This window comes from Venturia canescens, chromosome 9 (genome assembly GCF_019457755.1).
Source record: "Venturia canescens isolate UGA chromosome 9, ASM1945775v1, whole genome shotgun sequence".
Classification (NCBI taxonomy): domain Eukaryota; kingdom Metazoa; phylum Arthropoda; class Insecta; order Hymenoptera; family Ichneumonidae; genus Venturia; species Venturia canescens.
This window is the reverse complement of record NC_057429.1, coordinates 18,860,293-18,880,300: the sequence shown is the minus strand read 5'-3', so window position 1 is coordinate 18,880,300 and position 20,008 is coordinate 18,860,293. Positions and strand designations below refer to the sequence as shown.

General features: G+C 39.9%; 2 protein-coding genes and 1 long non-coding RNA gene across 8 annotated transcripts; 1 reads left to right on the top strand and 2 right to left on the bottom strand.

Moving 5' to 3' along the window:
• The first annotated feature begins 424 nt into the window (after window positions 1-424).
• On the top strand, window positions 425-13,364 carry Pfk (ATP-dependent 6-phosphofructokinase). 6 transcript variants are annotated; one of them, XM_043428177.1, is made up of 16 exons: window positions 425-577; window positions 2,143-2,263; window positions 2,362-2,513; window positions 2,833-3,022; window positions 3,250-3,460; window positions 5,580-5,688; window positions 6,502-6,690; window positions 6,866-7,056; window positions 7,214-7,292; window positions 7,491-7,517; window positions 7,750-7,770; window positions 8,326-8,427; window positions 8,561-8,920; window positions 9,051-9,375; window positions 9,468-9,690; window positions 9,949-13,364. In XM_043428177.1, the coding sequence occupies exons 2-16, from the start codon at window positions 2,170-2,172 to the stop codon at window positions 10,094-10,096; spliced, it is 2,421 nt and encodes an 806-aa protein (XP_043284112.1). In that variant the 5' UTR covers window positions 425-577; window positions 2,143-2,169; the 3' UTR covers window positions 10,097-13,364. The 6 variants fall into 6 exon arrangements, with proteins under 6 accessions (XP_043284112.1, XP_043284111.1, XP_043284114.1 ...); XM_043428176.1 differs by lacking the exon at window positions 5,580-5,688 and adding an exon at window positions 4,029-4,137; XM_043428178.1 differs by lacking the exons at window positions 425-577; window positions 5,580-5,688 and adding exons at window positions 855-873; window positions 4,029-4,137.
• Window positions 13,365-13,660: 296 nt separating this feature from the next.
• On the bottom strand, window positions 13,661-15,059 carry LOC122415762 (uncharacterized). The gene is made up of 3 exons (XR_006261967.1): window positions 14,817-15,059; window positions 13,963-14,088; window positions 13,661-13,879 (listed from the first exon to the last, which is right to left on the bottom strand). It is a non-coding gene; the product is annotated as an uncharacterized lncRNA (long non-coding RNA).
• A 598-nt stretch (window positions 15,060-15,657) lies between these two features.
• Window positions 15,658-19,858, bottom strand: LOC122415744 (hornerin-like). Its single transcript, XM_043428163.1, has 6 exons — window positions 19,570-19,858; window positions 19,455-19,496; window positions 16,676-19,357; window positions 16,217-16,606; window positions 15,957-16,103; window positions 15,658-15,876 (listed from the first exon to the last, which is right to left on the bottom strand). The coding sequence occupies exons 1-6, from the start codon at window positions 19,628-19,630 to the stop codon at window positions 15,836-15,838; spliced, it is 3,363 nt and encodes a 1,120-aa protein (XP_043284098.1). The 5' UTR covers window positions 19,631-19,858; the 3' UTR covers window positions 15,658-15,835.
• Between the last annotated feature and the right edge of the window lie 150 nt (window positions 19,859-20,008).

The window sequence follows — 20,008 nt, the reverse complement described above, 5'->3', positions numbered from 1 at the left end:
AGGTTCAAACAAAATTTTTATTGTCATGATTTTGAGGTTAAGTATACGCCTAACATGCGATTATTCTAAAAACCGCTACTTATTTAGTCGTTGGGTTCGACACGTTCTTTGGAATGAACGCGAGAGTGAAGAACACGATGATACAATCTCGAATCGTTGATCAGAGCTATTTGAAATTAAGAATAATGATAGCAATCAATAAAATGTCACCTACACGAGATTTGATCTTATAATTCGAATTAAAATATTAACTGTTCGAATCAATGAAATTGGGGTTCTCGCGTCTGAATTCCCGCGAGCGTAGAAGCACCACACACTGACACACACACGCGAGGTTCCTTCCAATATTCCTGCGCGTGGCAGTTTGCGCACGGGGCGCCGAGCGTCGAAGACGACGTTAAGGTGGGAGTAAATTCTGCAAGAGCAAAAATTTTCTAAGGTCACCTTCAGACAGTTCCGATCGACGTTCAGGTGAATTGTTACAGTGGTCACGAAAGAGACAACGATTGTTTTACAACTTTTGCATCCAAAAAATTCGTCCCCTTATTCCTGGATTAGTGAGATTTACCTATATTAGGTAAGTGGCAGTATCGTTTTTTTCCTTCAATTTTAATCAGCAATCTCGAGGACTTGTAATCAGCTCAACCGGAGCAGCGTCTTTCTGTCGTCTGCCACGCTTCGATCACGATATCCGCGAGTGTCAAATCGTCCAGTGTTCATAAATATATTTTCGGCACTTTCAATTCGTTAATTTCTATCTATCTATTTTCTCGTGTGTTTACAAAATTTGTGAATTTTGCAGCTGTTTGTACAATCGACAAGTTTGAGTGACACGTGATACTTTCATTGAAATGGGATTTTCATCAAATTACCGTAACTGTCATTTTTCTCGTGATTTTCAAAAAGTCGACTTGTATTAGTGTGAAAATTCGATTGTTATACGATGACAGGTGACTCGTCAGGTTTTCAATGGTTATCTATCGAATTTCCAGTTCAACATAATCAAAAATTATACAGTTTCTGGAAAAATTCTTATCTGTCAATACTTTACAACTATTTCGCAATTTTTGGCCTATGATGTATCGTTCAATGAAAATTCAGCCGCAAGGGATTTATGAAAAAGACGAATTGTGATACGAAAAATAATATGTTTTCTTCCAAATTCTGATTTAACGATAAACGTAAAATTTTCGTTCAAACTATAAATCTGTGACCTACTTTCCACTCAGGCGTCTCTTAAAATACTTCAAAGTTTGCAGTATTCAAGGTTGTTTATGTATATATTAGACACACAGCTTTTCCACAGATTATCTCTTTTGCTGATAACCTCTCTTTGATCAGATTTGCTTCTGAGCAGCAAAGGATGGAGGCCAATCATAACAGAAAATCCAAAGTTCGAAGCCCTGAGTCAGAGTGTGAAAATTCCTGTCAAAAAAGACGTTATTTAGAATTGCAATCTTCAAATGGTTCTTTTCAATTTGAAACTTATGATGATTTTTGGTGTAAAGAAAAAAATGATGAAAATAGTCTCAACGAAGACTGTTGTTGTTGTCTGGAAAATAATAAATTGTTGCAAATTTTTCCTGAGGCAAGTTTTTCAAACGTAATTTTAATTCATTCAATTTAAAAAAAAATGTATTAAAAATCTTCAAAAAATAGTTCAATATACTCCTCATTCAAACTCATAAAGTTACATATTTACAGTATTAAAATGAGTGGTTTCTTTAAATCGATCAGATGTTCTGGAACAATAGGAAACTAGGAACATCAAGTATGATGCGTGATTGGTCGTGCGATCACTGGAGAGAATTCAATAACATCCAAGAGGAATTGAAATCAAGCATAGAGGAAAAAAGAACCCAAGAAAAGGCAGTTGTTACAAGCCGCTAACTCGTTGAGCCTTCCGTTGTAAATATTCCCTCATGCAAAATATTTTGATATAGGGCTTAAATGTTTATGCTGCTATTCACTCGCAATTGGAAGGATACAACAAGTTGAGTCGAAATTTGGATCTCAAAGAGGCACGAAATTGCATCCGTTTATGCAAAAATCCTGCCAATGATGTTATTGTCATTTTGCAGATCATTTCTCTTAACGAATGATAACAAATTATCATAACGTATGTTATATTTTGATTGACAGGAAATTGCTGATAGTTATAAAAAAACCATGGCGGACGATCACCCGACGCGCAAATTTATAAAGCCTGGCAGCTACAAGGGCAAATGTTTAGCAGTCTTCACCAGTGGTGGTGATTCGCAGGGTCAGTATTTCATCCAGCAGAAGAAAAAAAAATTCATTGAGCCACATGATGAAACCTTTCTGATGCAATCCCATGCAATTTTCTTATGGGTTACACAGGTATGAATGCGGCTGTACGTGCTGTCGTTCGGATGGGTATCTACTTGGGCTGCAAAGTTTTTTTCATCAAGGAAGGATACCAGGGGATGGTTGATGGCGGTGACAACATTGTTGAAGCTACATGGTCCTCTGTATCCTGTATTATTCACAGAGTGAGCAATAAATTAGTACAAAATTGTGCAAAAATCATCCCTCAATTTAAGTTCGAGTCATGAGTTCAATATCCTGAATTTAAAAAACAATATTATTTTGTACAGGATTGATAAAAGAGAAAAGGGAACCCAAAATTGACAATTCAATTAAATCTCTTTGTCGCTAGAATCATTTCAACCTTTTCTAGTTGAAAAATTCAGTAGAAAATCTGCATTCATGTTCAAAGTTCAAGTATTTCGGAGCATCAGAGCACCAATAGATTAATTATTTAGGTTGAGACAAATACAATTTGATTAATTTGAGTTTTCTCTATGGTAGGGCGGTACTGTGATTGGTTCTGCTCGCTGTATGGAGTTCAAGGAACGTGCTGGTCGCAGGAAAGCCGCTAAAAATCTGGTATCCCGTGGTATCATGAATTTGGTCGTCATCGGAGGTGACGGTTCTCTTACCGGTGCAAATCTCTTCAGAGAAGAGTATCCTGAGCTTCTCCAAGAATTAGTCGCTGCTGGTAAATTAAATTACTCCACTCAAAGCTGTGCCACATCTCTTCCAGTCAATTTCAAAAGATAATTAACAAAAAAAGGCTTGAAATTCTATTTCAGCTTCTATTTATGTTTCTTTTTTCAACAAAACAGCTTCAATTCAATTTTGACTTATTTCACTGACTGGAAATAGTGAATAACTCACAAAAAGTTGCAAGAGTCTAATAAATTCAATTCAATTATCTGTTTTCAGGTGACATTACTGCGGAGCAAAGTGAAAAGCACAAAAATTTGCATATCGTGGGCTTAGTTGGCTCAATCGACAACGATTTTTGTGGTACTGACATGACCATAGGTACAGATTCGGCCCTGCATCGTATTATTGAAAGCATCGATGCTATTGTCAGCACAGCTTATTCACATCAGCGTACATTTATCATGGAAGTTATGGGTCGTCACTGCGGGTAAAAAATTTTATACGTTCATTCTCTTTGCATTTATTGCACCGATCTCGGATCAATCTTATCTTTATTATGACCCATAGTGATTCTAGATAAAATTTTTTCACAGCCAATTTATGATTTTTATCGTACATTGAGACCTTTTTCTTCAACGATACGAGAGTTGGCTGTAGGATTGAGGATGTTTCACACATATTTTCTCGGTCAAACATTTTATCTACAATTCTTGTAATTGGCGGTCCCTCAATGATATTTAGACAACGCAATCCTTTCCGAAATTTCACCAATACTTTTTGATTTTTCAAGAATTTTTAGAATCTATTATATAAAAGAATTTTATTTCCAGAAAGTCCATGATGAACAATTGCAACTTTTTGACATGTATTTGCACGGAGGTTCAGAATTTCTCTTGGGAGGCTTTTGACGAAAATAGTTTTGTAAAATCAACCTTTTTAACCATTCATGAACGTTGATTCTAAAGTTATGATAAAATAGTATTTCCCACTGGGGACATATGTGTAAACATCCTTGAACAAAAATAGGCAAAAATAAAAGTTATGACTTTGGGTAGGTACCTGGGAATCGTGGGTGCCTTAGCCGCTGAGGCTGACTACGTATTCTTCCCAGAAAGTCCGCCATCGGTCGACTGGCCTGTCAAACTATGTAAAAAGTTGGAGCAGGCATGTCAATTAAATTCTTCCAAGTTTTATCCGTTCGTCAGATCGCTCGTAAACACAGACACACACAGACATGAACGTATTTATCAAGAAAATGGTCACGTTGAACGATTTGCCAAAATCATTGATTCTCGCAACGTTTTTCACGTTTAGAGATTGATTTGTTTTATGAATTTCTCAAATTGCAGTTTATTCCTGATTCGTAACGACTAGGAAGAGAAAAAAACCTTCAAAAAATTCGTTCCCAAAAAAATGTCATTTCCAATATCGTAATTGGCCTCCTTCTCTAGCGAAGCCAGAAGCAGGAAAATAGACTGGAGATTCGGGAAAATTCAGATTAATCGATCTCAGAAAATAGTTGGAAGAACGACGAATGATTTCACTGAAAAATCTAACGTGTCCATATTTTGAATTTCTTTGTGTATAGAATCAACCTTTTGTTTTGTTATTCGTTCACACAAGATTTAAAATTATACTAACTTTTATCGAAATTAACGAACACGTTTGGCCGTTATGTTTTTGTTCGTAGTAAAAAAGAGACAAATTTTAATCTCGGTATGACACGCTTGCCTTGCGTGTTTAGAATAGAGTAACATCGATGTTTCCCACTCACAAATCGATCGTTTCTTTTCCAAAGTGTGTGTTCAAGCAGAAAAACAATCATTCGACAAAATCGTGTCAACATTTGCGCGTCTTTCAAGTCAATGTTCATTTTTTTCAAAAATCGTCCATTTTCAAACATCTTTTTATTTAGGTCACAGTGTTCGGAGATTCCTGTCTAGTTCAAATGTCAAATGAGGTTTTTTGGGATCTTTCGAAGTGAGAAAATTGTAGATTATTTGACGAGATTCATTCGAAAAAACAGTCAACAATATTTTTTTTTAATGTCAATCAGAAACAATATTTCGCTCCTAATCGTCATTTTGCATTGAGGTGAGGCTCGTGTTTTCTTTAGCAAATAAGGGGATGAGTTAAAAACATTTTAGCTGCAAAAGATAATTTGAACGCCAGCCATTATTTCGGGCATTTCAACTGGACATGGCAACTCCCTTTTCTCATTATTCACATTGTTTCTGGCACTCTAGCAAATCGAGGAAAGCGTGAAATTTCAGGATTCATTTTTTCTTCATTCAACGTCCGATTCCATTCAATGATTTCGAGATATTTCCCAGTCCTCGGGATAAACATACTGAAAGGAAGTCATTTTCAAAATAGGATCATCAATGTCATTTTCTCTTTTGGCGACAGGGTATCGATTATTTTTGCTAGTTATTTCCAATGTGTGCTTCGCGACCTCCGGTTTTAGCCCCTTGCAGATTCCTCCTGTAAAATGGTTGAGTTATTATTCCTCCTGGTTGAGTAAACCGTGTCCACGATTGCCCGTATTTGGCTAGGCAAACCTCGACGAATTTTCGTAGTCAGATTTGACCGGTATAAAATTACAGCTACCTGGGTCTAGTCGCAGCTATGAGTTCCGAAGCAGATTTTGTCTTCATCCCAGAATGGCCGCCCGAGGGTGACTGGCCAAACAAGCTCTGCAAAAAATTGTTGCAGGTTCGAAACTGAATTTGTACACTTTTTTTTCTATTTTTTTATAACGACTACTCTGGTGACGGTATTTAGAATTATTATACTGGAGTCTGATAGTTCTTAGAATGAAATGGAAAAAAGTTGAAAATCAGTCGAAATCCATTTTCTTCAGTAGAACAATTTTTATTTCGGTCAAGCTAACGATCATGATGAAAATTTAAATCTTTTGAAAATTAAAAATAAATAAATAAATAAAATAAATCGTAATTTAATTAGTATCTGACGAAATTAATCCTACACAATGAAAACTCAGTTTTGTTGCACGACCAGTGCGCACTCCTAACACAGGAAGTGACCGCGAGAATAATCACCTCATTATTCGTAATTTGTTAGATATCAAAAACAGTCAGCCAAGCTTCTTTTTTTTTGAGCTGCTACATTCCATTCCTGCATGCTGTTATCCGATCATTGCATCATGAGCATAGCTTCGCAGATGACGTAAAAACCATTCGACAAAATCATCCAAATTTCAGTTTCATTTTTAGCCCGGAATAATCGCCGGTGCATTTATTTTTATTCGAATGTCCTTTATCCTCGATAACGAATTCAGATTTTCTTATGCATCTCTCTACGTGCTTATTGTTTTTATTGTAAATTGAGATATTGATTGAAAACTGAAAATTCGATCAAGTAAGTAGAACTGCGAGCTATGAAACACGAATAAAATTCCTATTTTTTTTTCTGGCCAACAGAGTTTTTGATTAGAGTACAATTTTTTTGTTTGTCTTGTTGTAAAAAAAGGTTTTCTATTCACGGCATTTGCTTCCTTTTACGCAGGAACGTCTCGCTGGCCAACGACTTAATATTATCATCGTTGCTGAGGGTGCTGTTGACAGAAATGGCGATCCAATCACCGCTGAAAAAATTCGTCAAGTTGTCGTCGAAAAATTAAATCAGGACACGAGAATCACCGTTCTTGGGCACGTTCAACGAGGTGGAAATCCATCCGCTTTTGACAGAGTTTTGGTAAATATTTTATGACTCGTTACTGAAAAAATATTGATGAAAAAACACATTTATTCTCACAAAAGAAAAAAACTCACGATGAATCTGCTTAAAAATTTGATGTGGTCGCTGAGAAATAGTTTGACGTTATGAATTTTTCATATCTTTCATAAATTTTTAATAATTAATTGTCCAGGGATGCAGGATGGGTGCTGAGGCAGTAATGGCATTGATGGAGGCCACACCGGAAACTGAGGCTTGCGTCGTAACCTTGGACGGAAATCAGGCTGTGCGTTTGCCTCTGATGGAGTGCGTAAATCGAACGAAGGCTGTATCTCAAGCCATGGCTGATAAAAAGTGGGATCTCGCTGTCCAGCTTCGTGGAAAGTGAGAAAACATTTTTCCTTCTCGTTTTCCCTCAATACCTTTTCCTCGTATAACAAAAATTGTTTGTCGAATCGAAAAATACTTTTACAATTTTTCGTGCTTGAATATTTCTGTCCAATTTTATATAGTAAGTCAAATAACGTGAATACATTTTCAGAGGTTTTGCTCGTAACTTGGAGACGTACAAAATGTTGACGAGATTGAAAGCTCCAGCCGGAGTTCTCGAAGCCGCCAAGGTGAGATACACGATTTCCACTTCACTCATGGATTATTGTGCTTTACACAATGATAATGTAGTTTAGAAATATAATTTGAAAAATTAGACTCTTTAATTCGATCTTAGAATGATATTTACTTATAAAACGAAAGAAAAACAGGCACTGAAAGGAAAAATCGTAACGCGTATTATGTTTACTGTTTAATGCGAATCCCAGGAAAATACCAGCCCGTGTTTAACGAAGGTAATTAATGATTGAGTGCAGAAAAAAAGAAAAACGCTCGCTTTATTATATTCAGAAAAGAAAAGAAAATATTTCCATCTCACCCCCTCAATACAGCTTAATCTCGCCAATGTTGCTTCTAAATATTCCCTTTTTTCATTCATTTTTTACAAACGCACTACCAGTTTCCAACCGTGTCGAATTTATCATCGAATCATTCACGAATATCAACGATTTTTTTTTCTTTCAATAGCAACACACTCTCTGCGGACAAGTAAGTTGAATGCATTGCGATGCGAGAAAGAGCGAGCCTTGATCGAGCATATAAAACCATTTTTACATTGCCGAATGAGCTTAGCTCGCAAAAATCATGTACATATTTGCGTATTTGCACTACCCATTCATCAGCTGCAGCAAAGTATTTCATTAAAAAGACAGCTGTCTAAAAACATCGATATTTATAAGGAAAATTTCAGTTGAATCAAGTGGACTCATTAAACTGAGTTTAAATAACGAATATTTTGCTTAATTAACAGAATTTATTCGAAAAAATTCAATATGAAATGTAACTATTTGACTACTCATTGAATCTAAAGATTTTTTCATTCATTTCCATTCCACAGGAATGAAGTTGCTGAGTCTGGAATGAAATTTTTAGAGCCTCTGTAGATACACTTGAAATTAACGATTTTTCTGACAATGCGCTTTCCAAAGTTTTGAGCGGTAGTTTCAGCCGACAGTGGATTATTTTCGTGTGCACGCTGCATGGTCTATGTGTTTCTGTTCCTTATCCATCAAACTGTGTTTTCAACTGTACATTTGCTTTCAGGATCATTATACTTTGGCTGTAATACATGTGGGTGCACCTTCCTGCGGTATGAACGCTGCTGTTCGTTCCTTCGTGAGAAATTGCATTTATCGTGGAGACAAGGTACGTAATGAAAAATCGTAATAGAATATTTTCCATAAACTTTTGGTGAGCAAAACAGAAATTTCTTCTCGACAGATTTGAAAACGCCCCAAAATTTTCTAATCGCATGCTTACAACGCGTTGCTCGTTTCAGGTTTACGGAATCTGTGACGGTATTCCGGGCTTAATAGCAGGAAAGTTCAAGCTGATGGATTGGCCGTCCGTGACCGGGTGGGTCGCTCAAGGTGGTGCTTATTTGGGTACGAAACGTTCGCCACCCAAGGAAGATCAATTCCCTCAAATCGCTGCCCGTCTCAAGGAGTTTGGAATCCAAGCTCTGCTCATCATCGGAGGTTTCGAAGGTTATCAAACCGGTCTAACTTTCTGTAGTGCTCGCGACAAGCACGAAGAATTTAGAATTCCTATTGCTATGATACCAGCGACTATCAGTAACAATGTTCCTGGAACGGAATTCTCTTTGGGTTGTGACACTGCACTCAACGAAATTACCGAGGTAGATATCTCAAAGAATTTCAAATTGGCATGACCAAAGACGTGAAAAAATAGCCCCCGCTTCAGCATTCTTATCAATGGGATGAACGAATTCGTCCAATTTATCAAACTCCTCGCTCTGCTCTCTTTAGATTTGCGATCGCATCCGACAGTCGGCTCAAGGAACGAAACGTCGAGTATTTATTATTGAGACAATGGGCGGTTATTGCGGTTATCTTGCAACCGTCGCCGGTCTCGCTGGTGGTGCCGACGCAGCTTGGATATTCGAGGAAAAATTCAACATCAAAGATCTCAATCAAGACGTTGTTGCTATGGCTGCCAAAATGTCCGAAGGTGTACAGCGTGGTCTGATTCTTCGTAATGAAAATTGTAACTTGAATTACAATACGGACTTCATGCAAAGGCTCTTCAGCGAGGAAGGAAAAGGATTGTTCAGTTGCAGATCGAATATTATTGGTTTGTCAAGTTTATTATTGCATCCCGACAAAACATGGGAAATTCAGGTTTGCAGGGGAAGAAAAATTATTAGAATTTTGTTAAATTTCTAGGCCACATGCAACAAGGAGGCTCTCCAACTCCCTTCGATCGTAATCTTGGCACGAAAATGGGTGCCAAAGCCGTCGAGTGGTTCACCGAACAATTGAAAAAGTACACTGGTCCGGACGGCGTTACCGTGACAAAGCATCCTGAAAGTGCCGTAATGTTGGGCATCATTCGACGTCAATACAGATACACCCCTCTCGAACAACTTATCGAGGTCACGAATTTCGAGTAAGTCTATTTTACGAGAAGCTGTGCCGAGACGACTCAAAAATGGTGGATCAACTTCCAGCATTATGCAAAAATGGCTTTTTTTGCTTTTCTGCAACAAAACAGATAACAGGATAGTCTGTACTTTGTCAATAGAATTTTTTTAATTTTTTTTATTTTTCATAAAGCAAAAATCAATGTCGTCCATGATTCTTTTCCATGAAAAGTGCATCGCTTATCGATTCCAATTTAAATTGTTTGCTTCATTTCGATTTCCAGGCACCGAATTCCGACGTACCAGTGGTGGATGAAACTTCGTCCATTGTTGAAGGTCCTTGCAAAACACGAGTCGACTTATGAGGAAGAAGGGCTTTACTTAACAGTGGAGGAGATGGAAAAAGATAACGATACAGCAGTGTTGGGTTAAAAGAAAGGAGGCAAAAGTGAGAAAAACGTAAACTAGAAAATAAATATTTTTTTTGTTCATTGTCGGTAACTGTACGTACGATGCAGGTATAAACTTAGTTGTAAATTATATAGAGCAGTATTCGAGAGGTAGTGCAATTGATCGTTGTGCACGCTCCCAAAAGGCAGGATTACGGATTTAAGATGAAGACAAACCGAAAATCCGTTCAGAGGGTACCTAGCGCAGTCGTAAGAATACGCATTCTTGTCATGAACGCGTACAATAATTAATTGAATCAAGAACAGAAAGAAAGGTCAAGAAAAAAAAAACTCGGAAAACGTAACACTTAACCGGTAATCGCATATTCGATTTATTTTCATTCGGGAATAGTATGTGTATGTGCGTGTGTGTATTTAAATTATAAAAATATGATGAAGCAGGGGATACTATGACGGATACTCTGGAAAATATAAGCCCAAACACGAACCACAATAAATTTAAGTAATTCATTCAACTGAAATGAACTAAATAATTAATTTTTTAATTCATTTAGGACGTTGAACTTTTTCCAAGTTGCAACGATGAAAAGTGCAAGATCGAATCTTCGTGAAAGTCAAATACGAAAGAACAATTGCGAAAAGATTTCGACCGTGTTCTTTGAAAATTCGTGAGAATTAAAATCGCCGGACGATTTCAAAGCATGATTTCAACCCGGTGAGTCTCACGTTTGTTCTTGAGAAGGACTAATAGAATTCACAATATTTCACAGTGATTGAATGAGATAATAATGAAACAATAAAACGAAACAGTCTAAAACAGGTAAGGGCCAAGATTTTTCGTGGTATTCTTAAGTTCGTAAAGATTTTTATATTTTCATTTAAGCGTTACTCAAAGCTTTACAAAGCTATTTGGAGAATATACTCGTCTACCTCAAAATAAAAGCGAAAGAAAGAAATACAAATGAAGAAAAAGAAGGATGAAACTAAACAAATGATTTGCAACGGTGAGGATATCGTTGGGAACCTTTTTCTCTCGAACCTCCCGATTTGTGCGTTTTATTGAAATAAAAATATTTGCCGAATGAAGTCAAACGCTCTATGGCTTTTTGCCGGATTAAAGAAAAAACGATATTTAGATTTAATTGTTTTTTCATTGTTATATTCGTGTAATATCCATTCTCCCAAACGTAATGTCGTGAATTGTCGAAAATCATTGTCTTTTAAAATTAATATTCGATCGCACTAGTTGAACGGTTGTTAGGTCATTGTGCAACAGAAAAACAACGTTTATGATTACGGGTCGTTCATCATTTGAATTCGTGTCCCTCCTCCATGTAGTTTCGCAGATTTAGTCGAAAATTCTTTCAAGGAGAGGCCCATCACCCAAAATTCATAAGAACAAAAACACAATTTTTAAAAATGACAGTTCGAGTGATTTTGTGGAGAAATCCTAAGCAAAACTGCTTGAATCTCATGACTACTCGCTGGTTTCGAGCCTTGAAAAATTTTTCGATTCAAACGATAAATAGATAAATCATTGTACTTGCATTAGTCACATTTTTGTGAAGGATGTGTAGGAAAACTATTCGATAAGTGAAAACGTCATGTGTGTACATATACCAACAAATGACCATTTTCAATGGCGTGTATTGTTACTATCTCGTCAATATGAGTACATAGAAAAATATCATTTTGAAACTTAGTCCAAAAATAATCGCCAGTACTCGTTGAACGAGTCCTGGATTTATCGTGGACGATGAATATGCGTTTGTCAGTTGAATAATAGTGATTCATTTCTACAGTGTGGTAATTGGGGGCGTTCGGTTATTATTTTCTCGTTTGAAAAGTGATGAATCTAAAAAAAAAAACAATTGTTTTGTCAGAAAAATTTCTAACGAGTTTTGTAATTTACACAAAAATCAGGCTTTCCTGATTTTTATGTGTACTTTATGCATCAAACGAGCAATTGAAATCTGCGGTTTTACAGAAAATGTACGAACTTTTTGCCTACGTCAGAAATATTGTTATATCCACGCCATAGTCTAATCTAATGACAATAGTACTTGTTAAACTGGATATAAATACATAAGAGAATCGTTTGTAACGATTCGTCAAGTGAAGAAATAATGTAAATTGCTAACCACGCAATACTTAGTTCTCAAAGTGAATTTGTTGTGTGAAAGAGATAAAAGAGTTTGCGTGCAAAAGTGCCATCTCAATTTTTTCATTATCGCCATTTTTTTTCTAATTGTTAAAATGTGTGTCTCAATTTTTCTCACGATCTGAGCACCGTATTCTTTCGAGAAATGAAAATAGTTTAAAGCAATCGTGCAAATGTATTCGACCAAGGTAATCAACAGAAATATTTTGTAGAATTGCTCAATCAATCACCATTTTCTGTTCAACAAAACTTTCCTCTTATTCAGAACGATTATGAATGAAAAGCCTAATAGTTCGCAGAATAGAAGATTAAGCAGATGAAATAATAGCAAGTGACAGCATATCGACAAAGTGATAAAGTGTTTTTGGTTCAAAAGATTTTTTCTTCGAAGGTGTGAGCGTGAAAAAAAAACGACAAAAGACAATTACTGCGAGTTCTGGCATCTTTTTCTCCATTTATCATTGATCAAGGACATAGAAAAAGAATTTTTTAATAGCAGATCGAAAATTCAGTAGTTGTTAAATTAGTCAGATTATTTGTTGTCCCACCTACGAAATATGATAAAAATGAGATGTATCGAAGACGAAAAGCTTTGAATGTGAATACGATGACGTCGATTCGATGCCATAAACCAAAAAACAAAATGTTAAAAAACAAACGTACTACCTGCATCGGAAATTATCAGCAGTACCGACAGTAACGTTTGATCGTTACTAAAACTATGATAAATAATGATTTTATTTTATTTTTCAGTACTCTTAAGGCATTCACAAACATAGACATTAATCGTAAGCTTTGAGAGATATATTTTTGGCTCATTGTTGATCAATGATTCTACAAATCTTAGGCTTCGTCATATTAGTATTATTTTCACAACGTAATTTATTTTACCAAAGGAAAAAAACGAACAAATCGCATTATTTATGTCTCAACTGTCGACAGCTCGTCGTCAGGAGGAAAAGAAAGAAAATAGGAAAATAGCAACATTGAACACGGAACCTTTGCCAAAATTTATGTCACGGCGCATGTTTTGTTATTGCAAATAGCAAATTAGGATTTTGAACGAGAAAAAACAAACAAACAAACAAATGTTGTAACATCGTCGTCAAATAAACTATATCTTATGTAATTTATGAATCAGTTTTATTTTGATGAAAAATGTAGTTTGATCGACGTGTCACTGACTAACGAATTATTGCTTTTAACGCTACAATCTTTTAAGTCATTTTTGATCACAGCAGGACGACGAATGAGACAAATTAAAAATGTTTTTTGAACGAATTCTGTTATGGCAAAAGATGTAAATGAATCATAAAATTTTTTTTCTAATTTCCAGTTGTTGAAAACCTACTGAAATTGAATTGTTGAATTCAACGTGGAAATAGCAGACGAAGATTTAAGGTTGAAATTCGAAAACATTGGGAGTAAAATGAAAATGTTTTTATTCCGAAAAATACAAAATGAGAATAATTTCTCCCTTCACATTAGTAATTATAAAAATTGTTTGTTAATAATTCAAAGTTTCATTCGGACAATTAGCGATAGTTCGTTCCATTTTTTCTTTAAGCTCGTTTAGGGGTTAACGAATATTGGTGCGGTCTTCTGGAATCTAAATTTCGAGTCCTTTTTATCCGCGATGCCAACCTGAAAATTAACGAACGAATTACGACACGGTTTTTTTACTGCATTCCGTGCTTCTTTTTTTTTTTTTAAGAAAATGACTTTACCTCCTCCATGGTGCCATTGATGACCACCGCCCCAGTGGTAACCGCCTCCTTTACCGCCCCATTGATAGCCTCCACCGCCACGTTGTCCCCATGATCCACCTCTACGATAGGGCGAGGCCTCACAAACTTGAACAGAATTTATCCTCATTAATTAATAATCTAATATTCGTTTGATTAACAAGTAACACAAATGTTCACGGTATGAATTTTTTCTTTCGAAAATTCCGTAAAAATCGACGCAAAAATTGGTGTTTCGTTAGCAATTTTTGGAAAAGTCTGAAGAAATCGAGGAGCAAAAAAGTTTTTTAAATCCTTGTGAATTTATAAAAACTTTTTACAAATGGAACAAAAATTCCTTGCCCACCGAAGAATTTTTTCCATATTTTTCACTCCACTTTCCAAGCCTCAAAAATCCGACCAAATAAAATATCTTCCGACGAATCATCTCAACATACGTCGATCACCGATTAATCAAAATTCATTCAGAATAAATTCAGGCCTGAAACCGCGTTGGAGAGCTCGTCACCGTAGTTGAAATGTGTCAAAGATCCAATCTTGACGTTGAATTTAATTACAGCAATAAATAACCGCAAAATAAAAAGTATTTATTGAGAAAAAAAACTAGAAAGGTTTCAATCAATCAGCAACAATTTCCTTCTGCTCACTAGGATCTGATAAACCGATAAATTAACTAATCAGCTCCATTCAATCGAAGTGACAGCGACGTTTGATTCCGAAGAGATAAACAGCAAACACATTGCAAACACTGAACGATCAATTCCACATAAAAATCATAAAAAAGCAGTTAAATCTTCTGAATAATTGTTTCGGACTGTCAATATTAAAGAATTTACCACCAGCTTGGTACAGAGCAAGGATACTCAGAAGCAGCACGAAAATAACTGATACGATCTTCATGGTGACACTCGATTTAATTCCTCAAGCACTGTGGTGCAGTTTACGTTTTTATGCAGCCTTTTATACAACTCGAGATCTTTGAGGTGAATGCAGAAATTTGATTCTCTTTTATTATTCAAAGAATAAATTATTCTCGTCTGCCAACAGTTTTTCCCGTTGCACGAATGTTTTCGAAAACCACACGAATGCTGGGCTTTATTCACGAATGTTAACTCGAGAACTGGTTTGTGCAACTAAAAACCATCAAGGATATATAGCCTGGACGCTGATGACTCTTCGAGGTGAATCTCTCGAGTCGTTCATTTGAATATTAAAAAATTATGAACAATTTAGTATCGAGAGGAATTGATTAATCTGCGTCATCGAACGCATTCGAAGTGACACGAATTCAGACATTTTTCTTCAAGAAACTTGCTCTACTGTTTTCCTTGCTAATCGATTTTTAATACGCGTCCATCCAAGTCATCGTTGTACTACTTTTTTTCGTCGATCGACGATCCTTAACGAATGAGTCACTCCCCGAATCCATCAAGAGTGACATTCCTTTGCTTGTGGCTATTTCTGGATAATTATTAGCCAGTGACCGCCCAAGGGCAGAGAAAAACATGTCGATTCAGTGCCGACACGAAGGATTTTCGGTGTCGTTCCATTTCTCATTGGCACCTCAGGCAAATAAGGTCAAAAAAATGGGTTTCGGTTATTTTGTTATTTTCCTATTTTCGTCCACTTGGGAGAGCGATCGAGCGGCTTTCGGGAGTCAATAATTAACCACCGTTGTCGTAGGATCAGATAACTTTATTTGACAAAATAAATAAGAAGAATTTGCAAACGTGATTTATGCATTTGGTCGTCAAAAATTGGTACGTTCGATACAACAATTTTCGAGTATTTATCATACATTGCGACATACGTCAACGTCATTTTTGCAGTTTCCACTTTTAAGTGCAGTTGAACCTCATTGGGCTGGAATTTCCGGAAGAGTCGCTCCCCCCTGGCCTGTCGATGAAATAATTCGTAGTCATCAACGACCTTGAAGAGCAATGATCCAAAAAAATGTTCTCAACGTCCATCATTACCATGGTTAGCATCACTGCTGCTGTAACTGCTCGCAAAAGCTGAGGCATGGGCACTGGCACGACTGGAAGCCCAAGAGCCGCTCAATCCATCAGCACTTTGGTTGCTGCTGTAAGCTTCGCTCTTGGCACTTGCACTGCTTTGGCCACCTTGTCAATAGAAATGTGAAATCAGTGATTTGCAGAATTTTAACTTAGTCGATGAATCCACAGACACAGTCCTCAATGCTTTTTCAACGATGTTCTTCTTTCGGTTTACTTGCCTGTGCTGGAACTTGAACTCGAGGCTGAAGCATGGCTGAAAGCGTGTGCAGAAGCAACGGCGGAGCTCTGCGCCGAAGGATTCTGGCCAGGTCCAAAGTGCCCATTTTCACCAGGTCTCAAACTCCCTTCGAGCTTCGTCGGGGGGCCGCGAGATCCACCTTTGACCCCTGCTCGATGGCCCTTGACACCGTAGTCGTACCGCTTCGTCGTTGTTTCCGGTTCGTGTCCTTCGGCACTTTCGTCAGTTGGCCCATTGTGGAGGCTGCAACCCACGGTGGCTGTACCACTTCCGCAGCCGTGGGCAGCTTGAGGAATTTGGTCGCTGGAATGTTGTTTGTTTCCCAGGAACGGATTGCTTCCTGGTTCCGAGGCCAACGGTCCGTGGGAATCTAGTTCGAAGGACTGGTTTAACGATTCATCTGCAATAGCCCGTAATTCAATGTAGTCTGAAAGCTCACCTGGACGCTGCCCCGGCTCATGTCCCACCGGGGCTCCAGGCGCTTGGACTCCGAGCTCGTGACTCGTGAAAAATGGATTTTTGTTTCCCCCACTTTGGGAAGCTGGTCTTCCCTTCTGATTACTCGCCTCCGGCCGCTCTGAATCTTCGGGTTTTCCCCCGTGACCGGTTCCAGGGAAAAAGGGGTTTGGAGGAGCTGGTTTCGGTTCGTGGTGTCCGGACCCAGGAGGAGACTCGCCATCGGAATGTTTTGGAGGATTCGGTTTCGTCACGTGATGTCCAGCTGCACCGGACGGCTCGCCATGAGCGTATTCAGGTCGATTCGGGAAGTCCGGAGCCGGTTGATTCGGTGTGCACGATCCTGGCCCATGACAGCCGCCGGTTGCTGGAACATTCGCTCCTGCTGGCTGGACTTGATTATGCGGGACTGTATTGCCGCCGGTGGAGTGGACTCCGGTGACGGCTCCAGGGTGTTTTATTCCTGAACTTGGATTCCTTTGTCCTTGTGGAAAAAGGAACGGATTTGAAGGATTGACTTGTGGCTCTCCAGTATAAGATGGACCAGGATTTTGCGGAGTCGTCGTCGGACTTTGGTTGTTCGGGTGATGGGAACCCGTCGGAGGTTTTGGCCTGTTCTGGGGATAGAGGAAAGGATTCAAAGGGTTTATTTTTGCCCCTGAGGACGCCTCAGGAGCCGGTGAACCTTTGAGGCTCGATAAGTCAATATCCCCGTTAAGAAATGGGTTCGAAGTTTCCGGTTTCCTTCCTGGTGATCCACCGGCTTCCTTGATAGAATGCTCTTTGCCAGGAGGCGTCCACGGATTCGTGTTGTGAGTTGGGTAAGGACTTGGCTGACTCTGCTCGTGTGTCAAACATTTCCAGTCCGGAGGCGCGCACGGAGCGCGGTTGCCAGGTCCTCCGACAGTTTCAGGTTCCTCGCCGCTCGCCCCGTACCCTCCGTCGACGCCGCTGGGACTCGATGAGCCAGTCGATAAATCCGGATTTTTTCCGTAGGATCGATGAGGCTTTGAGACGCTGGGCTGGTGCGCTGGGCATTTTGAACCGCCTGCAGCACAGGGACGTCCGGAATGAGTTGGATCGAGTGTTCCAGGTTTGTGAGCGCTTCCTCCGTGGCCCGGAAGTTCTATTGGGTGTTGGAAGCCGCCTGGATGATGTCCGGAAAGCGTTGGCCTGGAGGAAGCGCATTTCGAATCACCAGCTGCGCATGGTGTTCCAACCTGACTCCCGGGTCTGTGAGGCTCGTCAGGATTTGCGTTAGCTCCTCCGTACGTTCCGTCAAGGTCGATCGGGCCCAATGGTCCATCAGGTTTCCCGCCGAACGTTGAATGAGGCCTCGAAGTACTGGGCTTGGGCTCAACGCAGCTGGAGCCTCCGGGAGCACAGGATGGAGCAGAGTTTCCCGGCTCGGTGCTGGCTTCCGGGACGAAGCACTTGGAGCCCCCAGGTCCGCACGGGCTTCCGGCATAGCTCCGGTCGACCATCCCAGGTTTTTCGGTGTGCCCGGAAGGCCTTGATGGCCCGTTCGACGAATGGGGATGTTGTCCGGACGTTGGGTGCGGGCTCGGGACATTGGGAGTTTGTACGGAGCACTCGGCGCCTCCGGAAGCACACGGACCAGGAGGGGGACTCGAATCGAACGTCCCCGGTTCTCCATTGTGTTGGGCGTCCTTGTTTCCAGTTCCAGGGGGTTTCGCCGATGAGCCCGGAGGATTTACGACCGACGGATACGGATTCAAAGCACTTGGCTCGGGCCTTGAACACTTCGAGCTACCATCTGCACAGGAAATTGGAAACTGACTTCCCCCCGCAGTTCCAAGCTCCTCGCCACGTGGCCCGTAGCTGTTTCCTATTTCCGGCGGTTCCAGCGAAGCAGCTGGCGGCTTGGGATGCTCCTCGTTCCCGGGATGAGGATGCTTCCCGTGAGATGGATGCGCGCCACTGGTCGCTGGGCATTTGGAAGCTCCGTTCGCGCAAGGACTGGCCGAGGGATTTCCAGACGAAGATCCAGGCTTTCCGGGGTCACCGTAACTGCCCTGGGCTCCAGGGAGACACTCCGAGTCTCCAGGTCTACAGGGACTTGCAGCATAATTTCTATCGATCGTTCCCAGCTCCGAGGCTTTCGCGCTGTTTTCTCCGCCCGCGTGTTGCCAACCGGCGGACGAATCCGCGTCCCCACTTTGCCCGGGGGATGCGGCATTTTCATTCGGCTTCGTATTTCGGCAACGATTTTTCGAAGCTCCACCGGAAGTGCCACGATGACCTTTGACTCCTGCAGGACTGCAATCAGGTTCGTCAACGGACTGGTCGCTTGAGTCTGCGTCATCGCCGCCAGATGCGACGTGCTCCGCGTGAGGATTGCGGGGATTCCAAGTGGCAGTTCCGTCTCGATGATTAACGCATTTGTATTCAGTGGCTCCGCCGCGATCGTTTGGCTGGCGAAGGTCGTCGGAGGCACCCAACTCATTAGCATTTCCATTCTCCTTTTCTCCCTCGTCCTTTTCAACATTTCCTCCATCAATCGAGGCGTCAGCAGTCGCAACCGCGTTGCTCGACCCATCGCCGTTCGCACTTGCCGTTGCTATCGCACTCGCAGAGCTCTTTGCTGTTCCAAAACTTGCGGCATTCGCGTAAGCAGTTGCTTGGGCATTTGCCACTGCGCTTCCTGTGTGAAATCACATTTTTTTCAATGACAGATCATCATCAAGGCCTCCTTTTATGGAGACATTAACATTCATGAAGAAAATCATGTTTTTACGAACCTGTAGCCTTGTTAAACCTTCCACCTTTGACGCCATAACCGTCTGGAAACATCGATGCGCGAGTGGTTCAATATAAATGTGCAAATCAATGTACGAGTATTAATTAAATTCTTACCTGGACGCGCGTTGACCTTCACTAATAATACAGCGACGAGGAAAATCCTCTTACTCCACATGTCGACAATTAAGGTAGCGAGAACAGTGGCAACGTGATTCTATCGGCCGATCATAACTCCTCGGATATTTATAAATTAATGAATTTTGAGCTCTCGACTCGAGAGTCTCTTCCTTGCCGATGTTGATCTCGTCAGTGACACTATAATTCTAACTGCTCGAAGCTTTTATACACAGAACCCCCTACTTGTGAAAGGATCGATTTCCGATAAAAGTATGCAAACGGCACGATGCGCTTGAGCCTTCGAAAGAGGACCTCTCCGGCGAATAACTGAAGAAGAGGAGAGAAGCTAAAAAATAAGTATAAAACGACCATCGAGTTTTCGTGAACGAAACGAGCGCGGGATGGGAATTTGTAACTTGAGGATTATTACGAATAC

What these genes read in the sequence shown, in the direction of transcription:
- Pfk (XM_043428177.1), top strand. Translation starts at nt 2,170, where the DNA reads ATGGCGGACGATCACCCGACGCGCAAATTTATAAAGCCTGGCAGCTAC. An exon ending in GAGTTCTCGAAGCCGCCAAG is followed by an intron (nt 7,293 to 7,490) that starts GTGAGATACACG and finishes TGCGAATCCCAG; the next exon opens with GAAAATACCAGCCCGTGTTT. An exon ending in ATCGAGGTCACGAATTTCGA is followed by an intron (nt 9,691 to 9,948) that starts GTAAGTCTATTT and finishes TTCGATTTCCAG; the next exon opens with GCACCGAATTCCGACGTACC.
- LOC122415744 (XM_043428163.1), bottom strand. Translation starts at nt 19,630, where the DNA reads ATGTGGAGTAAGAGGATTTTCCTCGTCGCTGTATTATTAGTGAAGGTC. An exon ending in AAGGTTTAACAAGGCTACAG is followed by an intron (nt 19,358 to 19,454) that starts GTTCGTAAAAAC and finishes GATTTCACACAG; the next exon opens with GAAGCGCAGTGGCAAATGCC. An exon ending in GAGTTCAAGTTCCAGCACAG is followed by an intron (nt 16,104 to 16,216) that starts GCAAGTAAACCG and finishes TCTATTGACAAG; the next exon opens with GTGGCCAAAGCAGTGCAAGT.